At 42.5% G+C, this 22,265-nt stretch overlaps 2 protein-coding genes across 6 annotated transcripts; one reads left to right on the top strand and one right to left on the bottom strand.

The window, feature by feature from the left end:
• Positions 1-421: 421 nt before the first annotated feature.
• ZNF597 (zinc finger protein 597) lies at positions 422-8,323 on the top strand. The gene is given in 9 exon segments (XM_023557424.2): positions 422-508; positions 1,674-1,800; positions 3,395-3,565; positions 3,568-3,662; positions 3,665-3,776; positions 3,779-3,889; positions 3,892-4,001; positions 4,003-4,275; positions 4,277-8,323. Coding segments are annotated over 9 exon segments (1,239 nt in total). The 5' UTR covers positions 422-475; the 3' UTR covers positions 4,484-8,323.
• On the bottom strand, positions 470-21,965 carry ZNF174 (zinc finger protein 174). 5 transcript variants are annotated; one of them, XM_010597360.3, is made up of 5 exons: positions 21,792-21,949; positions 20,622-21,309; positions 19,482-19,665; positions 19,299-19,300; positions 12,633-19,207 (listed from the first exon to the last, which is right to left on the bottom strand). In XM_010597360.3, the coding sequence occupies exons 2-5, from the start codon at positions 21,027-21,029 to the stop codon at positions 19,121-19,123; spliced, it is 681 nt and encodes a 226-aa protein (XP_010595662.1). In that variant the 5' UTR covers positions 21,030-21,309; positions 21,792-21,949; the 3' UTR covers positions 12,633-19,120. The 5 variants fall into 5 exon arrangements, with proteins under 5 accessions (XP_064151524.1, XP_064151523.1, XP_003417796.1 ...); XM_064295454.1 differs by lacking the exons at positions 12,633-19,207; positions 19,299-19,300 and adding an exon at positions 470-768 and having other exon boundaries at positions 21,792-21,965; XM_064295453.1 differs by lacking the exons at positions 12,633-19,207; positions 19,299-19,300 and adding an exon at positions 5,350-12,626 and having other exon boundaries at positions 21,792-21,930.
• Positions 21,966-22,265: the final 300 nt, after the last annotated feature.

Genomic DNA, 22,265 nt, shown 5'->3' with positions numbered 1-22,265 from the left:
TGAGCCCTTGTTCCTCCGTTAAGGTGCTCGATTGGTTAGCACACAAGAAGGACTGCCCTCTCCGGGGTCACGCAGACCAATAACTGGGCAGATATAGCGTATATTTCTGGAGGTGGGCCGTTTTTCTGGTGCCTTTCTCGGCTACTTCAGCCTAGGGGTGTTGGGGGTCGTCGGAGTCTTCCGGTGGCCGCGGGTGTAGTTGTTTCGTTTGTGTGGGGCGTCGGTTTCTGCTGTTTCTGCCGGGGTAGGGCAAGGCTTTCTAAGGTTATTCGTTCCGGAGCGGAAAGTGGGGGCCAGCTGGCTGGGGGTTCGGCTCTCTCGAGGAAAGGCGCAGTCGGTTCAGATCTTAAGAAGATTTGGGGAAGCCAGGGAGCCTAGGAGTGCATAGAGGAGCTCTAAGGGCTGTTCTTTCCCCTCCCAGCTTTGTCCTGAAGCCCCTGTCGCGACTTGAGGAAGACCACCCCCTACCCTACAGATGGCGTCCACTCTCTCTACTACCGCGGCCCAGGTGATGCGAGGTCCCTTCTCCCACCCAAATTCTGGTGTCAACTTTTTGGCTTCTGCCTGTTCTCCTTTGGAGGCGGGCTAGGCATACCTGTGGTGATGGGAAGTTGTCTTTGTTTCTAGACCAGGCACGTAGAAGAAATGTTTTCTCTGAATCTCGCAGACCACTAGATGGGAGCAGGGCCCTTTGGAGGAGTCTAAAACAAAGTATCTCAAAGTTTCTTTCTTGAATACTGCTCAAAATTACGGGTTTTAAGGCTTCACCTGTTGAATTAAAAACAACAAACCCCAGATACCCAGGTGTTACTTAAGCACAGTGAAGCTCTACTATTGATTAAAAAAAAAACAAAAAACAAAAAACCTGTTGCTGTCGACTCAATTCCGACTCATAGCGACCCTATAGGACAGAGTAGAGCTAACCCCATGGAGATCCCAAGGAGCGCCTGGTGGACCCGAACTGCTTACCTTTTGGTTAGCAGTCATGGCACTTAAACACTTCGCCACCAGGATTTCCATTATTGATTTATAGACTGGTAAACTTAGGGAAGGTGGAGCAGGCCTGGATGATGTGCTTCAGGGGGCTTAGCAATGAGTGTGTGGGAAGAAAGCAGGAACAGGAAAGGGAAGGATGTTTTGAGAGAAGCCTGGGACCCTCATCCCTTTCATGATTTTTCCTGAGCTACTCAGTCTTCCCTTTCCCTTAGAACATCCTTACTTAACGGTTTCCCTTACCAGGAGTTTTTCCCTCACCTTTTCTCTCCCAGAAGACACTATACATTCCGAGTTAGCTGGTCTGGTTCTTATACCACTCCCTTAAAATCTATGTCAATTTTCACCCTCTTCCCAGCTCCCACTCCTTTTTTTGTTGTTACGTTCTGTCGAATTGATTCTGACTGATAGTGACCCTATAGTACAGAGTAGAACTGCCCCATAGGGTTTCCAAGGAATGGCTGGTGGATTCCAAGCTCTTAACCACTGTGCCACCAGGGCTTCACTCATTAGGGCCCATTTTTACTCCAACACTCAAAACTTTTACCCCAAAGGTAAAAGAACCTCAGCGTTCTTTTCACCTTTGCATCTGACATTTCTAGGTTTCCTCAGCCCTCCTGTTCTGAGTGGGGCCTGGCCCTCAGGCCTCTTGTACCAAGATGAGATCACGTGTGTTTTAGGGATCAGTGCTGTTTGAGGATCTGGCTGAGTATTTTTCTCAAGAGGAGTGTGTGAGTCTGCATCCAGTCCAGAGGTCCCTCAGCAAAGGTGCCACACAGGAGTGTTTCAAGGATGTGGCCTGGCTGGGTAAGGCAATTGTTTTTTCCTGCAGTATGGAACTTTGGTCAGTTCTAGGGTTAGGATTTCATGGTTTATCCACATGTTGGGTTTGGGGAAGTGGGACCTATTCCTGGATGATTTATATGGATGTGATAAGAACTTTAATGGGACAGTAAGTTTCAAAGTATGAGATGATTTTTAAAAAACAAAATCTAGTATAGTTACTGTGATTTTACACAAGACACAGTAGTGCCTGGTAATCTTCCCAAATATTTGTTACAGTCCATTCACAGTTTTATTTGGGAAACCTCATTAGCATAGTTACTATCGTTTGCTAAAAGTTGGAAATTGATTTCATCTTTTTAAAAATATTTTATTGTGTTTTTGGTGAAAGCTTACACAGCAAGTTAGGTTCCCATTTAACAATTTCCACACAAACTGTTCAGTGACATTAGTTACATTTTTCACAGTTTGTCAGCATTGTCTTTAATTGTGTTCTGGTTGTTCCATTTGCAGTACTCTAGTTTCTCTGCCTCATCTCCTCATATTTGCTTTAGAGTAATTGTTGACCTCTGGGTCTCGTATAGATGGTTTTTTAGTAAAAAAAAAAAAAAAAATGTTTTTTTAGTAGCACACCATTATTATGGGGGATACCCTTTATTTTGTGTGTTACTCTGCTATTTTGCTAAAAGGTTATCTAGGGATAGTTTCTGTTCATTGTTTAAAGAATGTCTCAGGGTGATATGATTTAAGATGGTGCTATGCTTTTCTCACCTAAGAGGAAGTATGTGTAGAGTATTCCTATTCCTTTGTTTGAGCATATTTTATTCGTGACTAGGGTCAAGTATCTAAGCTGTCCCATAGCTTATATTTTATATTCTTTCATTTCTTTCTTAATTATGCTCATTTTTGTCTCTACCATCTTGAACATATGGAGTATTTTTATATCTGTTTTAACACCTTTCTAATTTTAAGGAGCCCTGGTGGTGCAGTAATTAAGTGCTGAGCTAACTGAAAGGTCTGTGGTTCAAACCCACCAGCCGCTCAGTGGGAGAGAGATGTGGCAGTCTGCTTCAATAAAGATTTAAAGCCTTGGAAAACCCTATGGGGCAGTTCTGCTCTGTCCTATAGGATTGCTATGAGTCAAAATTGACTTGATGGCACTGGGCTTTTTTTGTTTGGTTCTACTAATTTTATCATTTGTGTCATTTTTGGGTCTGTTTCTGTTGATTTTTCTCTTAATTATGGGTTACATTTTTCTGCTCAGCTGTCACTCGAGATAGCTTAAAAGATTAAAAAGCTCTTGAATCCTAATTAGACTAACTGGAAGACCCCACTTCTAGACTATGTCTGCCAAAAAGATTTTCCTCAGTACCTGTCCTGTTGGACTCTGACTTAGTTGTAGTTCTTTGCTGCCTCCCCTTGCAGGCTCACCTAGAACTGGATCCTTTGGGAAGCCAATAGATCCTACAGGCTCCAGATGTAGATGTTACCACTGCCTGGGTTATGGGTTAATCTACCTACAGTTTCCTGGAACTCTGTAACTGCCTTAGCTTGTTGCTTCCTCAGTACCACTTGAGGGTGTTGTCTATGTTTTGCCTTATTTTGTTTTTATCAACAGGAGAGGAAAACAAGACTGAGATTAATCAGCAGTTAAGTCTAGAGTCTATGGAACTTGAAGAACTTCCCCTAGAAAAGTACTCCATTGCTGTGCCTCTTATCTATTATCCAGAAGAATCCCCTGAAGATGAAGCTGGAAGCCCTGGAGGGAAAATGTCCGGTGGAACTTCCACTTGAAAAAAAGATTCATAAGCCTTTTAGTTACTGTTGAAAACCATACTCCATTAGTAGAACTTTCTCAATGTTTAGGAACCAGAGCACTTTCTGAAATTCTGAAATTCTTGAGTTTCCCTGGGTAGAAGCCAAAAATGTACATAAGACTCCTGAATGTGACCAAAGCTTCAGTGATAGTTAATACCTTGTTTCGCACCCAAAAATCCATTCAGCAGAAAAAAGTATAAATGTGGTGACTGTAGGAAAATCTTCAGTCACAGAGCCAATCTGAGGACACACAGGAGAATCCACACTGGGGAAAAGCCGCATAAATGTGCCAAGTGCAGCACATGAGTGTCCGTGTAAAGGAGAAACCCTATACGTGTGGGATATGTGGGAAAGGTTTTATGTGGCTCCCTGGATTGGAACAGCACCAGAAAACCCACACTGCAAAAAAAAAAAGCCTATGAATATGCTAACTGTGAGAAACGTTTTGGTAAGAAAACAAGTCTTGCTTTCCATGAGAAAATGCATACATCGGCAACACACCACCGGCATACTCAACAGTGTGAAGAGCTTTGGTAAGCCTTCAAACCTTGCTGTCCCCAAGAAGAGGAGGAAGAGGACTCTGAACGATGCAGTGATTATGGGGAAAATTTGTTATTCTCGAAATGTAAACCCTTAAAATGTCCTGAATGGGAAACAACCTTTCTTCGTCTCTCTGACCTTTATCTCCCATCAGGAGGTTCATATGGTAGAAAAGCCCCACACATGCAAAACATGTGCAAAACATTTTACTTTGGAATTAGAACTGGCATGCCACCAGAAAAACCAAACAGGAGAGGAACCCTTAAGATGTACCGTGTGTGGGAAATGTTTCAGGTTGGATATGCATCTCATTATTCATCAGCAAATCCATATGAAACGTGCCATGTAAATATAACAGATTTTCATAACACTTGTGCTTTTCAGTGGAAAACTGTTACCCTTTATGTGCCAGGCACTGTGCTAAGCACTTTACGCTTATTACATGTACTATATTATTTGATTCTCAACCATATCCTTGATTTAGGCAGTGTTATTTCTGTTTTATAACTGAAGAAACATAGTGAATCCAGGGTTCTGTTTTGGTCACTGTTCAAATTCTATTTTTATGGACCAGAGGAAGATAGAACTTTTATTTTTAAACTCAGTTTTCATTAAGATGAACGTTATTGCTAGAGTTTTTAAAATTTTGTTTACATGTTTAAGCTTTGCAAAAAAAAAATTTATTTTTTTTTTGCCAGTTCTGCAGTACCTAGGAAAGTGAATAATTTTACGTTTTATACTTTTTTTTTTTGCTGTAACTATTTTAATGTAATATCTGTATGAAATTAGTATTGTTTTCCATGTGGGTTTCTAGAGAATTTTAGAAGCTTTTTTTCTCTGCAAAAAGTTCCCAAATGGGTGAACCAGTTAGTGTCTTGATGGTTGTTAATATCCATGGAATTCCCATTTTCAGACCTAATGCCAGCAGCAGGTGCTGGCCTTTGTGATTCTGGTGTTTGCGAGGTGTTTCGGCAGTCTAACGACAGACTTCTGGTGCCTGGATCTGGGGAAAGGTATTTAGAGGTAGTGGTAGGGCCTGCTTTTATCTGAGATGACCCTTATGAGGTGATTTGCCTTCATATTTCTACCAAAGCATATTATGTGTCTTGCTACGAATAATAGCAAGTATTGTTTAGTGAAAGGCGCCATGGTGGGACAATGGTTAAATATTCAGCTACATTGAATGTACAAGATGTTGGCTACGGTACCTAGCTGTTAACACTGGTTAGAGGCAGGAAGATAGAACTTTTTTTTTTTTTTTTAACTCATTTTCATTAAAATGAAGGTTGTTGCTAGAGTTCTTTTAATTTTTTTAAAATAAGCTTTGCAAGAGGGAGAATTTATTTATTTATTTGCCAGTTCTGCAGTACCTGGGAAAGTAACTAATTTTATGTTTTATACTTTTTCTTTGCTGTAACTATTTGAATGTAATATCTGTATGAAATTAGTACTGTTTGACATTGTTTTATAGGTTGAGTGAGGAGAACTGAAACGGACGCCCTAACTCAGCCCACTCACTCCATGCTCTTTTGTCATTTTTGCCTTGTTTCTTATTCGCAGACATACAGTTGAGACCATGTGCCCTGTATGTCAAGGTCAGATTTGCATCTTTGTTTCTGGTGTCTCTGCTCTTAGGGTAAAGAACACCAGTCGGTCCGGGCTTCAGGACCTTGAATAAAAAAGTGAGCTTGTCTGGAGTTTTTGTTTTTTTTTTCCCCCAGTAGTTTCTCTTGGTCTGAGAAGCTTAAAACAGTGTAGAAAGCTAGTCTCCAGTTAATTTTCTGATGAGCCAACTCAGGGGTATAATAATCCTTGTTAAATATCAATAAGAGTACTACTGCCCCACTTTCCTGTTTCTGTCCTGGACAGGAGAAGCTGATACAGTGCGTTGTAGCACAAATTAGGAGTGCTAATATTTAAGACTGAATAGAGTTTGAAGGTGGTAAATAAAATTGGAAAAGAGGCCCCCACTAGAAAAGCTCCTGTAGAAAGGAGTCGAGAGGCACTTGGACAGAAGGAGCTGACACGAGAGATGGAAACCGTCCTCCTTTATAGGAGCCCTGGTACGGTGGTTAAGTGCTCAACTGCTAACCGAAAGGTCGGCAGTTCAAACCCACCAGCTGCTCCACAGGAGAAAGATGTGGCACTCTGCTTCCTAAAGATTGCAGCCTTGGAAACCCTATGGGGCAGTTCTACTCTGTCCTGTAGGGTCATTATGAGTCAGAATCGACTCAACAGCAATGAGTTTTTGTCATCCTTTGCTCCTAAGAAAGTATAGGGAAGGTGAGAGTTTATGCCATGAATCTCTTCCACACTTTAAAATGGACATTTACCTTTCCAGATGAGACTTTCTTTACAGTTAACCTCTCCTATTTTGCGATTTTCTTCTCCAGATTTTGGGACATTATGCCAAAACTCAATAAGAGATTAGAAAAACAGTATTTTTACAGAAACACTATCGTACACATGGGCGTAATCAAAACAGCTTTTTGGTGTAATAAAGATTGGTGTGCAGAAAAATTGAAAACAAAACCCTGAGTGTCAGTTACTGTGAAATAGGCATATTTTCAGATACTGTCTTTTTGTACACTTGCTCCTAAACATATTTGCTGGATGTAATTGAAGCTGCTTTGAGCCCAGGGAGTTGAAGAAAAGAGGTTGTGTCAGCCAGTGAGAGCCATGCTGTTTTTATGATGGTGGCTTCTTCACCCTTCTATTTACAATGCCAATTGATGGACGTAGATTCCACAAGAAATACTATTAACCTACTGTGTTAGATGTGATTAACAAATACTGGATAAAAGTTAATACAGGCTGAAAAACTAAATTTAAGAGTTTTGTTGCTTTGAACAGTTGGTTGACTATAGTTTGCAGCTTGGACTTTGACACACTATTAAAAGTGAAAGCTTTGTGCCAAAGAAACTGACTCAAATTTCTTAGGTTTTGTTGTTGAAGCAGTGACGAAAATGTATACCTGACAAGTCCTTAATGTGATTGCCGGAATATGAGAGTCTGTTAAACGGTCATCAATGATGAAACAGCATTTTTCTAACGGAATTCAGATGTCATCAGTTTACATTTTGTAATTTTAAAAATTAAGGAATTATTCTCAAAGGAATTCCACTCAAAATAGTTGTTTAGAGTTCTGTTGCTGCAGGTAATAATCTATGCGTATCTCCCCTAATAATAGAAAATGACCCAAGAATTCAAGTTTAAAAATAACATTTCACAGTAAATGCCATTTTTTGAGATTTCACTCCTGGCAAGCTATATAATTCAGTGGCAGTGTTCTGATAACTGCAGCATAAAATATCATATAATCTGAAACTGCAGATTTTACTCAAAAGTAATCTGCCAATTTGCCTCATATATGTACAAGGGGAGGCATAAAAGGTTATATGAATAAAGAATATTTTGAATTGTTCATTAAACTCGTTATCCCTGTGGGTTTCAGTAGGATAGTGTTTTTTCTTTCACGATCTTTAGCTTTAAAAAGCTAACCAACAATGAGCTTCGTGAAGAGTGTGTGTAGGCATCTGTTGTAGTTTTGTAGGTTGGGAGAGCTATTGATCTGGTACCAAGCTCCATCTGACTATGGGTGTTTTTTTACTGACTTCCCTCGTATTAACAATAAAGGGAGGAGGGGGATAGGATATAAATACACTTGTGTAAACCTAAGAATATGCTGCAATCTCTAGTTCCTTTGAATACCTCAGGAGTATGTTGTTTTGTACTTATGTTTAATGTTTGTTTTACTGGTTTTGGTATATTCTCATCAGCCTTATGGGCAGTGATTATATATACCTAATGTGCAATTTGGCATTTAATAAACGCTTTTTTATAATGATGGCGATGAGGTGAATTTTTTTTACACCTAAATGGTTTTCAGTATAGTCAATTGGAACCGTTAAGATTCGTAGACCGTGGTTTGGATAAGAGACCGAATGAAGTTGTGCCGTTTAAATAAATGGAGGTAAGACCACTTGCTCCCTGTACCTGAGAAAAATTCCAGCGTTTTTCTGGGAACACAGAGCACTAGACGTTGATTTCCCTTCTAGTCTATGCTTCACTGCGGCCATCCCAGAGCAGCGACTACCCGGCGTGAGCCGCTGCTGGAAGTTGGGGGTGGGAACTAAGGATCCCAGGAGCCTCTGCGCAGCCTCAGAGAGACCTTGACGCTCCAGCTCGGCCATTTGCCACTCTGGCCGGCGGAAATGCCAATGAGATGAGGGGCTAGAGCGGCATGCTCGGCTGGAAACCGGAAGCTGCGAGCTCGATTCCAGCGGTTCCGTTCGGGCGGTGTCCGTTGCGCCCTCTGGGGCGTGCATGCTGTGGGCGGCCGTCGGGTGCTAGCGCGAGGCTTGGATTCGGCTCCCTGCCCACTCCCACCGCCAGTTACTCGGCGTGCGTTCTCCGCAGAAACTGGGCGGTGGGGGTAGGAGCATTTGTCGAAGGACGGGGGAGCCTGAGGTCTTGTTTTCCGCACTAGCGGTAGGGTATTGTGGGTCGACGGCCGAGGACACCAAGCACTTACCACGCTGGGAAGGCGCTGCCTTGCCAGCCCTACTTCTACTTTGGCAATGCGGAGCTACGGGCCCACCCTGAGAGTATGTCTCCGTTAGACAGGGATGCTTTATGCTTCTTACTCCTACCCGGGTCGAGTATTTTCTTTGTAGACCCGACGCCAGTGTCTTGCTGTGTGTGCCCTGCAGCCGACTTCTAACTTGCTCTGGTTCTTGAATTCTGGGCTCACTTGGGTACGTGGGTTCCCAAGCCTGTTAATCACTCATGGGTGTAAAAACCTCACATTAACTGTAGCCCGTGTCTCTCCTCTCCCTTGCACTCCAGGTCCCTACATTCAGCTGCCTACTAGAGATCTTCTAAAGCTGACTCATGCTTTTAATCCCTGATTTTTGTTTTCTTCCAGTATGTGGTGCCACATCACTCAATTGTTTATGCTATAAAAGTCACTGTCAAACGTCCAAAATCTTCAACATGGTCTCCTGACTGTACCTTGCCAGCTTCAACTCCAACTGCTCTCTTTTTCTATGGTTCTTGCTCTCTCTCCCCTATAGCCACTCTTGGCGTTCTTTCAGCTTTTCAAATACATCTAGAATTAGACGTGCCCTGGTTTAGAAACTGTTTCCTTCCATAGAACCCACCTCTTGCAAAGGGAAAATAGTCTCACGTAGTTTCAAAGAACGGAGCATGTGGGAGTGTATACGTGGGGGTTCGGGAGAATATGGACAGTGTACAATCAAAATGAAAGAGGAGCAGACCCAAGCCTGCCTTTAAGAGAGTACCTCCAGCTCATCTCTGTGGCTTACCCCAGGGTGAATAGTCTTTTGGGATATAATTAATTGTACCCATCCTCTCCCCTACTCATGCAAACCAAAGCTGCAATGAGATACCGTTTTATCTTTTGATAAAAGATAGGAAAATAGTAAATGTTGGTGAAGATGTGGAGAAACTGGAACCCTCATATCCTGCTGGTGGGAATGTAAAATGGTGCAGCTACCTTAGAAAACAGTCTGGTAGTGCCTCAAAAAGTTAAAACATAGTTACTGTATGACCTAGCAATTCCATTCTAGGTATATACCCAAGGGAAATGAAAACTCACATCCACACAAAAACTTGTACAATATTTATAGCAGCATTATTCATAATAGCCAAAAAGTGAAAACCCAAATGTCGATAACCCGATGAATGTCTAAACAAAACATGGTATATCCATTCAATCAATCAAATTTGGCAATAAAAAGAATGAAGTACTGATACATGACTGAACTTTGAAAACCTTATGCAAAGTGAAAAAAGAGGGGTGTTCAGGATAGTCAGGAATGGGGAGTGACTGCTCATGACTATGAGGTTTCTTCTTGGACTGTGGAAAATATTCCAAAATTGGATTATCGTGATGGTTACACAACTCTGAATGTACTAACACCACTGAACTGTACATTTTAAACGGATGAATTTTATACGTGAAATAAACCTCAGTAAAGCTGCAAAAAGTAGCATTTTTGTTTTAGAAACAATTGGGAAAAATTTCAACATTGTCTATTGGATTGTACTCAGGAGTTGTTAATTTTGATGGTAATGATAATGGTGTTAAGGGATAGATTTACAAAGTCTTTATCCCCTATAGATAGAAAATGCTTTTCAGAGAAATCTGTGAGGTCCAGATTCCCCACCTAACCACTGATGCTTCCCCTCTCATCTGCCCAAGGGTACTCCAGGGACCGTATAACCTGAGCAGGAATTGTTCCTAACTCCACAAGGGTAAGTACTGGGCAAGGTCCAGAAAAGATCACAGAACCTCCATGGGCAAGGGCTACACATGAAAGGAGAAAGATTATTCTTTTATATTGGGGTACTGCACATGATACCTGATTGCAAACCAGGTCAGCATTCCATGCTGAGGCCCTCCGATGGAACCCCGCATGGGCAAAAAGAATGAGGGGGATCTCTACATTTGAAGAACTGAGTGCAGACCGGCAAATGAGCACCTGAGGCCTAATTCCTTACTGCCCCTACTTGGCCTAGAATTGAGCCCTCTATCTGCCAAAGTGAACCCCCAGTTGGGGGAGGGGAGGCAGTATCACACACTTGAAAACCTTTTGGAAATGAGTGATGTTTGGAGTGGTGATTTTGTCATATGTATTCGAGGTCCACAGTTGAACAAGTACCCAATGACACTGAGATTCAACAATGAACATATATTGATTTTGGAATGAGAAAACACTCAAGAGTCTTTATTCTTTTTCAAGAACTTCAAAACACACCAGAAGTAGAACTCTTATTTTAAGAAGAGTTCCTGTCTCCAACCCTTATAAATAAGAAAAATGGAAATCTATGTTCCCTCCCTTTGGGGAGATTCAAGGTAGACATGAATTGTCTTAACAGAGCAGTTAGGAAGGTGATCTAGGATTAGGCCCTATCGCATTCCCCACTGCCCTATAAAACCCAACATACCCAGAAAACCCATATAGGACCACCAAAAACTATGAGGAAGGCCACTGGACTTTCATTAAGGCTCTGCCCAAAAGGCAAAGGTTTTGGCCTGTTGCATCCAACATGATCTCTTAATTCAGGCAGAAATGGGCCTGGCAGGGAAAGCAGGGTCCTCAATTACCCAATTACTAAACACCTCCTCCTCTTGGGCTAAGTCCAAAAGCTACGATGATGGAAAAACATGGTTCCTCACCTCTCAATAGTGTTTCTCTGTCTCTTGGCTGGGACTGCTGTGTGGACTTAGTTTTTCTAAATCAAAGATGCTTGGATATAAAAAGGATCATATATATATATAAAAATATATATACATATATATATACACACACATATGTATATTTTTCTTTTTTATATAAATGCATCTTTTAGTTATTTGGAAACACAAACATGACACATTCTCACTTAATGCAATCCTTTGTTATGAACAGCCAGGAATTACAGATGGACTATCAGGAGACTTACATTCCAATGCACTTTTGCCTTGAAATGCTGGTGGATCACTCATCTTTATTAAAGAAGTGTGAGCATAATAAAGATTGTCTTGTGTGACAGCAAATGTGCAACTATATGTAGAATTTATACTTTAACTTATTTTACAAGATAAAGCAATAGGAAGAACTTCACAATAAGTGGGGCAGGATCATCCTGTCACTCCCTTAGTATTTACTCCCTGTTCTCCAACAGTGACTGCAGTTCTCCTTGACCCAATGCCCAGACCTGCCATTTCTTTACCCTTGACACTGGGTATGGGCACGTCCCTGGTCTGCCTCTTGTGGGACCCCTTTTACCAGCTAAATGTGCACCGTCACTTCCTCAGGGACCTTTGCCTTTCCTTGTTAAGTCTTTGTGATTTACATGCAAGTGAGGGGAAGGAAAAGTACAAATATCTTCCTTCTGAACGTAAAGAATGAAGCTCTCCTTTTATTCTCCATGGTGGAGACTTTGATGCTTGCGAAGGTTTGAGTTCTGTCGAAAGCTTTTCCCACACAGGTTACAATGGTACGGCTTCTCTCCAGTGTGGATCCTCTGATGCAGCTGCAGGGTTGACTGCCGCCCAAAGCAGTTTCCACATACTTCACATGTGTACGGTCTCTCCCCTGTGTGGACCCTCTTGTGTCTTTCCAACTCTGAATTAAATGAGAAGCTTTTCCCACAGTGATCACATTTGTAAGATTTCTTTGGGTGCCCAAGATGTTCCAAACGATTGCTTTTCTCCACCTCCCTCAGCAGGTGGCTTTTTAGGGGGCTGCTGATGTATTCCAGTTGCCTGCACTGTCTCTGGTGGTGAGTGAATGGCTTTTGAGCATTTGGGGGGCTGACCTGTCTCGGTGACAACCGGGGTTCACTCACACTCACGGCTCTAGGTTCATGACTCTGCAGACCATTCCCTTTGGATCTGTCAGTTGACACTGCACAAGGTTTTGCTCCTTTAGTCCCTTCCTGTTGTGGATTTTCCTTGTTGTCACTTCTCATTCTGGTGGCCTCTATAGTTAGAAAGAATATGTTCTATTTTTCTGGGCTTTGAAGAAAGAACCTCAGCAAATGAGTTATGAAATATACTGCAAGGTTTCTCAAAGAGCCTGTACTAGTCATTTGCATTAGACTCAACTGGGGTACTTGTTAAATAAGCAGGCTCCCCCTGCCACCTCCAGATTCTCTTGGGGTGGGGCCTGGACATCTACACAGTTAATAAGCTCCTGGAGTGATTCTAATTTATATTAAAGTTAGAAACCAAGATTTCCAACCTCCTCCCTCCTTCCTACCTTTAGGGAAAAGTTTAAGGAGAATACAGAAAAGAAAATTCATCAGAGCTGAGTATCAGTGTAAGAAGAGTTGAAATTTGAAAATCACAAATTTTGTACCTGAGTTATTTCAACAAATACCCATCACTTACATGGACACCGACTGACAACCATCTTCTCTTCAAAGGATAGTAAATCCAGTGACTGGTGTTTTTGTTCATTACAAAATTGACAATGTATGTGTCTGGAAACCAGAATATGGGCTAGACATGTATCCTAATTTCAGAAATTCCCCAACTTTTGACTTTCAGGATTGAGGATCACCAAGTGGAAGACCTACAGCAGCGCTGCCCAGTGGGCTTCCTGCAACGTGGAAAATGTGTGTGCATGTGTATATGTGTGTGTGTGTGTGTGTGTGTGTGCAGTTCACTATTGCAGCTATTAGCCATATGTGATAGTGGAGTACTTGAAATGTGGTTAGTGTGACTGAGGATCTGAATTTTAAATTTTATTTGATTTTAATTAAATTTAAATAGCCAACCCATATATTTATGGTCAATTAATTTTTTTACAAGGATGCCAAGACAATTCAGTGGGGACAACTGAATAGTCACATACAAAAGAATGAATTTCAACCCCTGCCTCACGCCATATACAAAAATTAACTCAAAATGGATTAAAGATCTAAATGGAAGAGTTGTTGGTTGCTGTCAAATAGATTTTGACTCATAGTGAACCAACCCATGTTTGTCAGAGTAGAACTGTGCTCCACAGGATTTTCAAGGCTGTGACCTTTTCTTGGAAGCAGATCTCCAGGCCTGTCTTTCAAGGTGCCTCTAACCAAACAAAAAAACAAACTCATTGCCATCAAGTCAATTCCGACTCACAATGACCCTACAGGACACAGTAGAACTGTTCCATAGGGATCCCAAGGGGTGGTTGGTGGTTTCGAACTGCTGACCTTTTGGTTAGCAGCCGAGCGCCTAGCCATTGCACCACCAGGGCACCAAGGTACCTCTAGGTGGGCTTGAACCACTAACCTTTTGGGTAGTAGTCAAGCACTTAACTGTTTGTGCCAAATGAAAGAGCTAAAACTATAAAACTCCGAGAAGAAAACACAGGTGTCAATCTTCCTGACATTGGATTAGGCAACTTTTTTGTTACTGTTTAATTCAAAACCACTGTAATCAAAGAAAAAATGGATAAACTGGACATCAGCAAGATTAAAACTATTGTGCATCAACAAACACTACTAAGAAAGTGAAAAGACAGCCTGCAGAATGGGAGAAAATATTTGAAAATTATGTATCCAATAAGGGTCTAGTAGACAGTATATAAACAACTCTTACAATTAAACAACAAAAAGACAAACTACCTAATTTAAAAATGGGCAAAGGACTTGAATAGACATTTCTCCAAAGAAGATATACAAATGGCCAATAAGCACATGAAAAGGTACTCAACATCATTAGTCACTAGGGAAACACAATTCAAAACCACAATGAGATGCTACTTCACACCCACTAACATGGCTATAATAAAAAAGACGGACAATAACAAGCATTCGAGAGAATGTGGAGAAATTGGAATCCTTGTACACAGCTGACAGGAATGTAAAATGGTGCAGGCACTTTGAAAACAGTTTGGCAGTTGCTCCAAAAGTTAAATGGAGAATTGCTGTAAGATTCAGCAATTCCACTCATAGGCACATACCTAAGACAAATGAAAACTTATGCTCATTCATAAATCTATATACTACAGCCACTGTGGAAAAGAGTTGAACATAAGACTACCATATGACCTAGCAATCCCAATCCTAGGTATATACGCAGAATAAGTGAAAGCAGGAACACAAACAAAAACCTGTACACTAATGTTCATTGCAGGACTTTTCAAAATAACCAAAAGGTCATTGTTGCTGTTGTTAGGTGCCGTCGAGTCGGTTCCAACTCAAAGTGAACCTAAGCACAACAGAACGAAACACTGCCCAGTCTTGCACCATCCTTACAACTGTTGTTACGCTTGAGCTCATTGTTGCAGCCACTGTGTCAATCCACCTTGCTGAGGGTCTTCCTCTTTTCTGCTGACCCTGTACTTTGCCAAGCATGATGCCCTTCTCCAGGGACTGATCCCTCCTGACAACATGTCTAAAGTATGTAAGACACAGTCTCGCCAAGCTTGCTTCTAAGGAGCATTCTGGCTGTACTTTTTCTAAGACAGATTTGTTTGTTCTTTTGATGGTCCATGGTGTATCCAATATTCTTTGCCAACACCACAATTTAAGGGTGTCAATTCTTCTTCACTCTTCCTTATTCACTGTCCAGCTTTCAAATGCATATGATGCTACTGAAAATACCATGGCTTGGGTCAGGTGCATCTTAGTCTTCAGGTGATATCTTTGCTTTTCAACGTCTTAAAGAGCTCCTTTACAGGAGATTTACCTAATGCAATGCATCGCTTTGATTTCTTGACTGCTGCTTCCATGGCTGTTGATTGTGGATCCAAGTAAAATGCAATCCTTGACAATTTCAATCGTTTCTCTGTTTATCATGATGTTGCTCATTGGTCCAGTTGTGCGGATTTTTGTTTTATATTGAGGTGCAATCCGTACTGAAGGCTGTGGTCTTTGATCTTCATTAACAAGTGCTTCAAGTCCTTTTCACTTTCAGCAAGCAAGAGTGTCATTTGCACAACTCAGGCTGTTAATTAGTCTTTCTCCAATCCTGATGCCCCGTTCTTCTTCATATAGTCCAGCTTCTCTGATTATTTGCTCAGCATACAGACTGAACAGGTACGGTAAAAGGATACAACCCTGACACACACCTTTCCTGACTTTAAATCAATCGGTATCACCTTGCTCTCTCCAAACAACTGCCTCTTGTACAGGTTCCTCATGAGCACAATTAAGTGTGCTGGAATTCCCATTTTTCGCAACGTTATCCACAATTTCCACACAGTCGAATGCCTTTGCATAGTCAATAAAACACAGGTAAACATCCTTCTGGTATTCTCTACTTTCAGCCAGGATCCATCTAACATCAACAATGATATCCCTGGTTCCACGTCCTCTTCTGAAACCGGCCTGAATTTCTGGCAGTTCCCTGTCGATATACTGCTGCAGCCATTTTTGAATGATCTTCAGCAAAATTTTGCTTGCATGTGGTATTAATGATTAAAAAAATATTGTTCTAGAATTTCCACATTCTGTTGGATCCCCTTTCTTGGGAATAGGCATAAATATGGATTTCTTCCAGTCAGTTGGCCAGGAAGCTGTCTTCCAAATTTCTTGGCATAGCTGAGTGAGCACCTCCAGTGCATCTGTTTGTTGAAACATCTCAATTGATATTCCATCAATTCCTGGAGCCTTGTTTTTCGCCAATACCTTCAGAGCAGCTTGGACTTCTTCCTTCAGTACCATAAGTTCCTGATCATATGCTACTTCTTTAAGTAATTCTTTTTGATATCACGACTCTGTGTATTCCTTCCATCTTTTTGATGCTTCCTGCATTGTTTAGTATTTTCCCCATAGAATCCTTCACTATTCCAACTTGAGGCTTGAATTTTTTCTTCAATTCTTTCAGCTTGAGAAACGGCAAGCATGTTCTTCCCTTTTGGTTTTCTATCTCCAGCTCTTTGCACGTGTCATTATAATACTTTACTTTTTCTTCTCAAGCTGCCCTTTGAAATCTTCTGTTTGGTTCTTTTACTTCATCATTTCTTCCTTTTGCTTTAGCTGCTCAACGTTTGTGAGCAAGTTTCAGAGTCTCCTCTGACATCCATCTTGGTCTTTTCTTTCCTATCTTTTCAAAGATCTCTTGCTTTCTTCATGTATGACGTCCTTGGTATCTTTCCACGACTCATCTGGTCTTCAGTCTCTAGTGGTCAATGTGTCAAATCTATTCTTAAGATGGTCTCTAAATTCAGGTGGGATATATTCATATTTTGGCTCTCGTGGACTTGCTCTGATTTTCTTCAGTTTCAGCTTGAACTTGCATATAAGTAATTGATGGTCTGTTCCACAGCCGGCCCCTGGCCTTGTTCTTACTGATGATATTGAGCTTTTCCATCGTCTCTTTCCACAGATGTAGTCAATTTGATTGCTGTGTGTTCCATCTGGCAAGGTCCATGTGTATAGTTGCCGTTTATGTTGGTGAAAGAAGGTATTTGCAATGAAGAAGTCGTTGGTCTTGCAAAATTCTATCATTTGATCTCCAGCATTGTTTCTATCACTAAGGACATATTTTCCAACTACCAATCCTTCTTCTTTGTTTTCAACTTTCGAATTCCAATCACAAGTAATTATCAATGCATCCTGATTGCATGTTTGATCAATTTCAGACTGCAGCTGCTGATAAAAATCTTCTATTTCTTCATCTTTGGCCTTAATGGTTGGTGCGGAAATTTGAATAATAGTAGTATTAACTGGTCTTCCTTGTAGTCACATGGATATTATCCTATCACTGATAGCGTTTTACTTCAGATCTTGAAATGTTCTTTTTGATGATGAATGCAACATCATTCTTCTTCAAGGTGTCATTTCCAGCATAATAGACTATATGATTGTCTGATTCAAAATGGCCAGTACCAGTCCACTTCAGCTCACTAATGCCTAGGATATCGATGTTTATGCATTCCATTTCATTTTTGACGATTTCCAATTTTCCTAGATTCATACTTTGTACATTTCAGGTTCCAATTATTAATGGATGTTTGCAGCTGTTTCTTCTCATTTTGAGTCATGCCACATCAGCAAATGAAGGTCCCGAAAGCTTTACTCCATCCATGACATTAGGGTTGACTCTATTTTGAAGTGGTAGCTCTTCCCCAGTCGTCTTTTGAGTGCCTTCCAATCTGGGGGCTCATCTTCTAGCACTATATTAGACAATGTTCTGCTGCTATTCATATGGTTTTCACTGGCTAATGCTTTTCACAAGTAGACTGCTGGGTCCTTCTTTCTAGTCTGTCTTAGTCTGGAAGCTCAGCTGAAACTGTCCTCCATGGGTGACCCTGCTGGCATCTGAATACCGGTGGTATAGCTTCCAGCATCACAGCAACATGCAAGCCCCCAAAGGACGACAAACTGACAGACATGCGGAGGAACCAAAATGTCCATCAACAGATAAATGGATAAACAAAATGTGGTATATACATGCAACAGAATACTACTCAGTCATAAAGAGAAATGAAGTCCTGATGCATGCCACAATACAGATGGGTCTTGACAATATCATGCTGAGCAAAATATGTCAGTCATAAAAGGACAAATATTTTATGACGTCACTTTTAAGAAAGATGCAGACATACAGAAACCAAAGATTATTAGCTGTTACCAAAGGTGGGAAGAAGAAAGAAGGAATGTTTGCCTAGGTGGTATTTAGGATATGTTAATGGTGGTATAATAATTTGGAAAAGGATAATGAGAATGGTTGTAAAATTTGAAGAATGTAATCCATGTTACTAAATTGTACATGTAGAAATTGTTGAGATGGTGCATGCTTTGTTATGTACATTTTCACAATTAAAAAGACAAACAACTAAATTATACACTTTAAAAGAGTGAAATTTATAGTATGTGAATTATATCTCAATATAAAATATTTAAATAGCCACACATGCCTAGTGGCTACTGTACTGGACAGTGTACTCTGGCGGAAGACCTGGTAGATTTTGATGATGAGCAACAAGGTAATCCACCCTCTCAAGGATCAAATGAAAGGAGATGGAGACGGACACATACACCCAGCTGCTTCTGCTGCAGCAGAAGTGAGCGTGTGGTCCACTTTCTTTAGGGCCATGATGGTCATAGCTTATGGGGCAGAGACCTCAGCCAGAGTCCTAACGCTTTTTACTGATGTCCCAGGTCTTGTCCTTTTCCAGAATGCCAAGAATAATCAAACCAAAATGAAATGTTTCACTGATTTCGATACATTTTAAGGAAACAAGCCTGTAGTCTTATGAACCTCTTGTCTAACTTGCTGACCGTATACTCTATTTACATGACCAAGACTGACCAAACTGTCACTTTCATTCACATTTAGGGATCACAGGATTGTGCAGAACGGGGCCAACACCTGTATCTGCACACTACCAAATACAGTAGGGAAATACAGGAAAACAAATATGGGGGTTAAAGCACAAACAATATCAGTGAGAAGGAGGAGGCGCAGAAAATAATGAGTGTGAGCTTTTTCGCTAGAAGAAATATTATTTAGGACCCTTCTAACCGTGGAACCATTTTAAGTGATAAAACTCAGCTGCAGCTTGGGTGGAAGTTCATTGGTGGTCATAGTGTTCGTATTTGGATCTGTCTTCACTACAAGAAGCTTTGAAAAGAACAGAAGACTAGGCACTGGAATAATCCTGTTATGCATCTGATTGTCAAATATTCATTAATAGAAAATGATAAACATATACTTCTTCTAAACATACAGTCTCAGCATCATTCTAATTAGTAAGGTTCTTTTTGGAAAATAAAGATCTATGATTACATACAACATTAAAACACACGCACACACACGGACTCCTTTTGACGACCATGAGATGCTTTGATGGAGGTAAGGTCTGATAAAAAAGAAGGAAGCGGTACAGAGTGTTTACCTGTCCCAGCCAACTGAAGGGTTGGTTCCTGGAGGAGCTGAGATTTCTCCCCATGATGGTGGCTCAGCTGGTCCTGAGGTTCTGACTGGGAAGACTCCTCCAGAAAGTCTGGCAGTTCCTGTTCTCCAAGCTGAGCTCCCGTTTTCTCCAAGAGCACCTTCTGCCCCTGCATACAGACGGCCACCTACGGACAAACCCCATCATGTCCATGAAAGCTCAGGGCAAAGACTGATGGTAGCTTTACCTCTCAATTCTCTATAATGACCCTGCTGCCTTGGGAATTCCTGACACTAGCCTGGAGGTCAACTTTGATAGAGACCACTGAAACCCTCAAAGGAAGCAAAATGAAGGGCATGCAGAATGACAAGAATGAGGCTGCTATATGGTGTTTCCTGAGTGGATACCTGCAAAGTTTGGTCCTTTCCCATTGCCTGGATTTACAGGCATCAGAGAAGAGCTGGAACAAAAATATCTGTTAGTTATGACATCCGTACACTAGATTCCCAGCCTATGTTCTCTCCCCACCCTGTAGGAATGGGAACTAGTATGATAATGGGACTGTTAAAAACCACTTATCTAATAAATCGTTCTTCCAAAGGCTGTCCTGGTAAGTAGATTCCAGCAGTAACAGGACTTGAAGAAGAATGCCCCACCCCCATTCCCTAACCTCTCCTATTTTCCAAAGCACATGGTTGTTTACTTCCTGCCTAGGCCCTGACTTGCGTCTCACTTGCAGGGTACAGGTGAGAAGGGATAGTAAACACTGATAATTAAGCTGTAACTTCCTGATCTAAAGGCTGAGAACTCTTATTATAGGAAAACTTCAAGAGGAATTGGAGGCAGAGCTGACAGCAGAGATTCAAGAGCCTTAAAACTTATTCTGGGGACTTGGGGCCCTTCAAGGAACAGCAAGAGCCTTAACGAGGCCTTGACTTCCTCACTGGAGTACCAGTAGGTAAGTGTGCTGAAAACCTGTCACACCTTGCTGGGGGTTCCCAGATAGAGGTGGAGCAACTTGAGAAGCCAAGTCCATTTCTGGACCTTGTCTAACTGGCAAGGGATGAGGGGCGGATCCAGAGACCAAATACCATCCAGATGAACAAGAGATGCTGAAGGACCAAGACAGGGGACTTTTCTTACCCACTGCTTTGGTCTCTTGGAGGCTCTGTGAAACTCTTCTACCAGGTTTACAATCTCAGTGCTGTTTGCTGGACATCTTTTCCTGACCCAAGCCTGGATTTCTGGGGGCAGGATGGTCAGGAACTGCTCCAGCACCAGCAACTCCAGGATCTGCTCCTTCGTGTGCAGCTCAGGCTGCAGCCACTCCCGGCAGAGCTGTCCGAGGCGGCACAGTGCCTCCTTGGGTCCAGACACCTCTTGATAACAAAACTGTCTAAAGCGTTGGTGGGAGAGCTCAGGATCGGGGCAGTTATTTTGCAGAGCAGGCTCCTGTCTCTCTTCTAGCTTTGCTATTATGTGTCTCTCTTGTTTGGAGGAATGTGGAGAGTGAGGTTGCAAGCTCAAAGTTATCTCCATTTTAGCTGCCATTGTGGGATTCAAAACACCTCTTTCCTTGGAAACGGCTTAGTCGTCCAGGTTCATGACCCTGGAGAAAAGCCCTTCTGAATGCTAACCTGACACCTACAAAAGATGCTCCTCTGAGGAGGCGGAGAACGCCCAGTCACAGATGGGAATGCAGAGACAGGACCTTCTCATTTCCCATCGTTTACCCCAAACTTCTGATGACAGCACGGGGCCTGAAAGTCGGAAGAGCTTGTCTTTTCACGAGATTCTTGAGCTGTGTTTCTAAGGAGAGAAGTCACACGTCCTGTAAGGAAAATTGGGGAAAAATACTGCTTTTATTCCAGTAATAAGCGGAAAAGATGTCAGAGGAAATGAGCACTACAACCTCTGGGCTGACGAAGGATTCCCTTGGAAAAGTTTAATTCGTTACAGATAGCTTGCACCAACTCTCCAGCATCCTGGCTTAAATTGACCTCGACCATCTCGCTGGGAGCTAACAAGTAAAACCAAGGAAGGTCAACACCACAATCCCCGGGTTGAGATTAGTTCTACGATTCCGGCTCGCCGGCAAGGTTGAAGGAGGCGCAGTGGCTGCCGGCTCCTGAGGCTCCGCAGGCCCAGCAGCTCCGGCCTCCAAGGGCGCTCCGCTCGGGCTCCGCGCCCCAGCCGGCACCGGGCTTGGATAGCTATGGCAGGCCAGCGAGTAGTTCTACTACGTTGCCGGGCCCGGGATCAGACTAGCACCTGCCACACCACAACACCCCGCGTCCACTGAAGCGGACTCACCTCTCTGGGGACCTGGGACCCGGAAACCAGGAGCACGCGCAGAGGGCGGAGCCGAAGCCGTTAGTCACAGCGACCCCCAGAGCAGCGGGTGAACTACCCGCGGTAGGGCCCGCCTCCTCTCCGGAGGGATTGGCTTATCAAAGGCCCCCTGGGGTAGTCTCCTTCTTCTATTGGCTGCTGCGTCTGTCGATTCCAGCGGGTGAGGGACGGCGTCCTGCAGTCGCAGGCACCCCGGGAGTTGTAGTGCTGAGGGGGCGACTTGCGCGCGTGCGTAGTGGGCTGACTAGCGCTCGGGCTTGCAGCGCCGACTTCTGGCCGGTGGCTGAGGTAGTTTGGCGAAAACTCAGGGTTGCTAAGTCCTCGGCTTCCTCGCGGCGGGGAGGGCTCGAGGCTGGGCCCCACGCCAGCCAGGGAGCTCCTCGCCGCTGGGAGACTTCTCAGTGGAGGTTGGGTTAGGTCCTGGTAGCGTCTCGT

Source organism: Loxodonta africana, chromosome 12, assembly GCF_030014295.1.
Source record: "Loxodonta africana isolate mLoxAfr1 chromosome 12, mLoxAfr1.hap2, whole genome shotgun sequence".
Lineage (NCBI taxonomy): Eukaryota > Metazoa > Chordata > Mammalia > Proboscidea > Elephantidae > Loxodonta > Loxodonta africana.
This window is presented reverse-complemented; position numbering and strand designations above follow the sequence as displayed.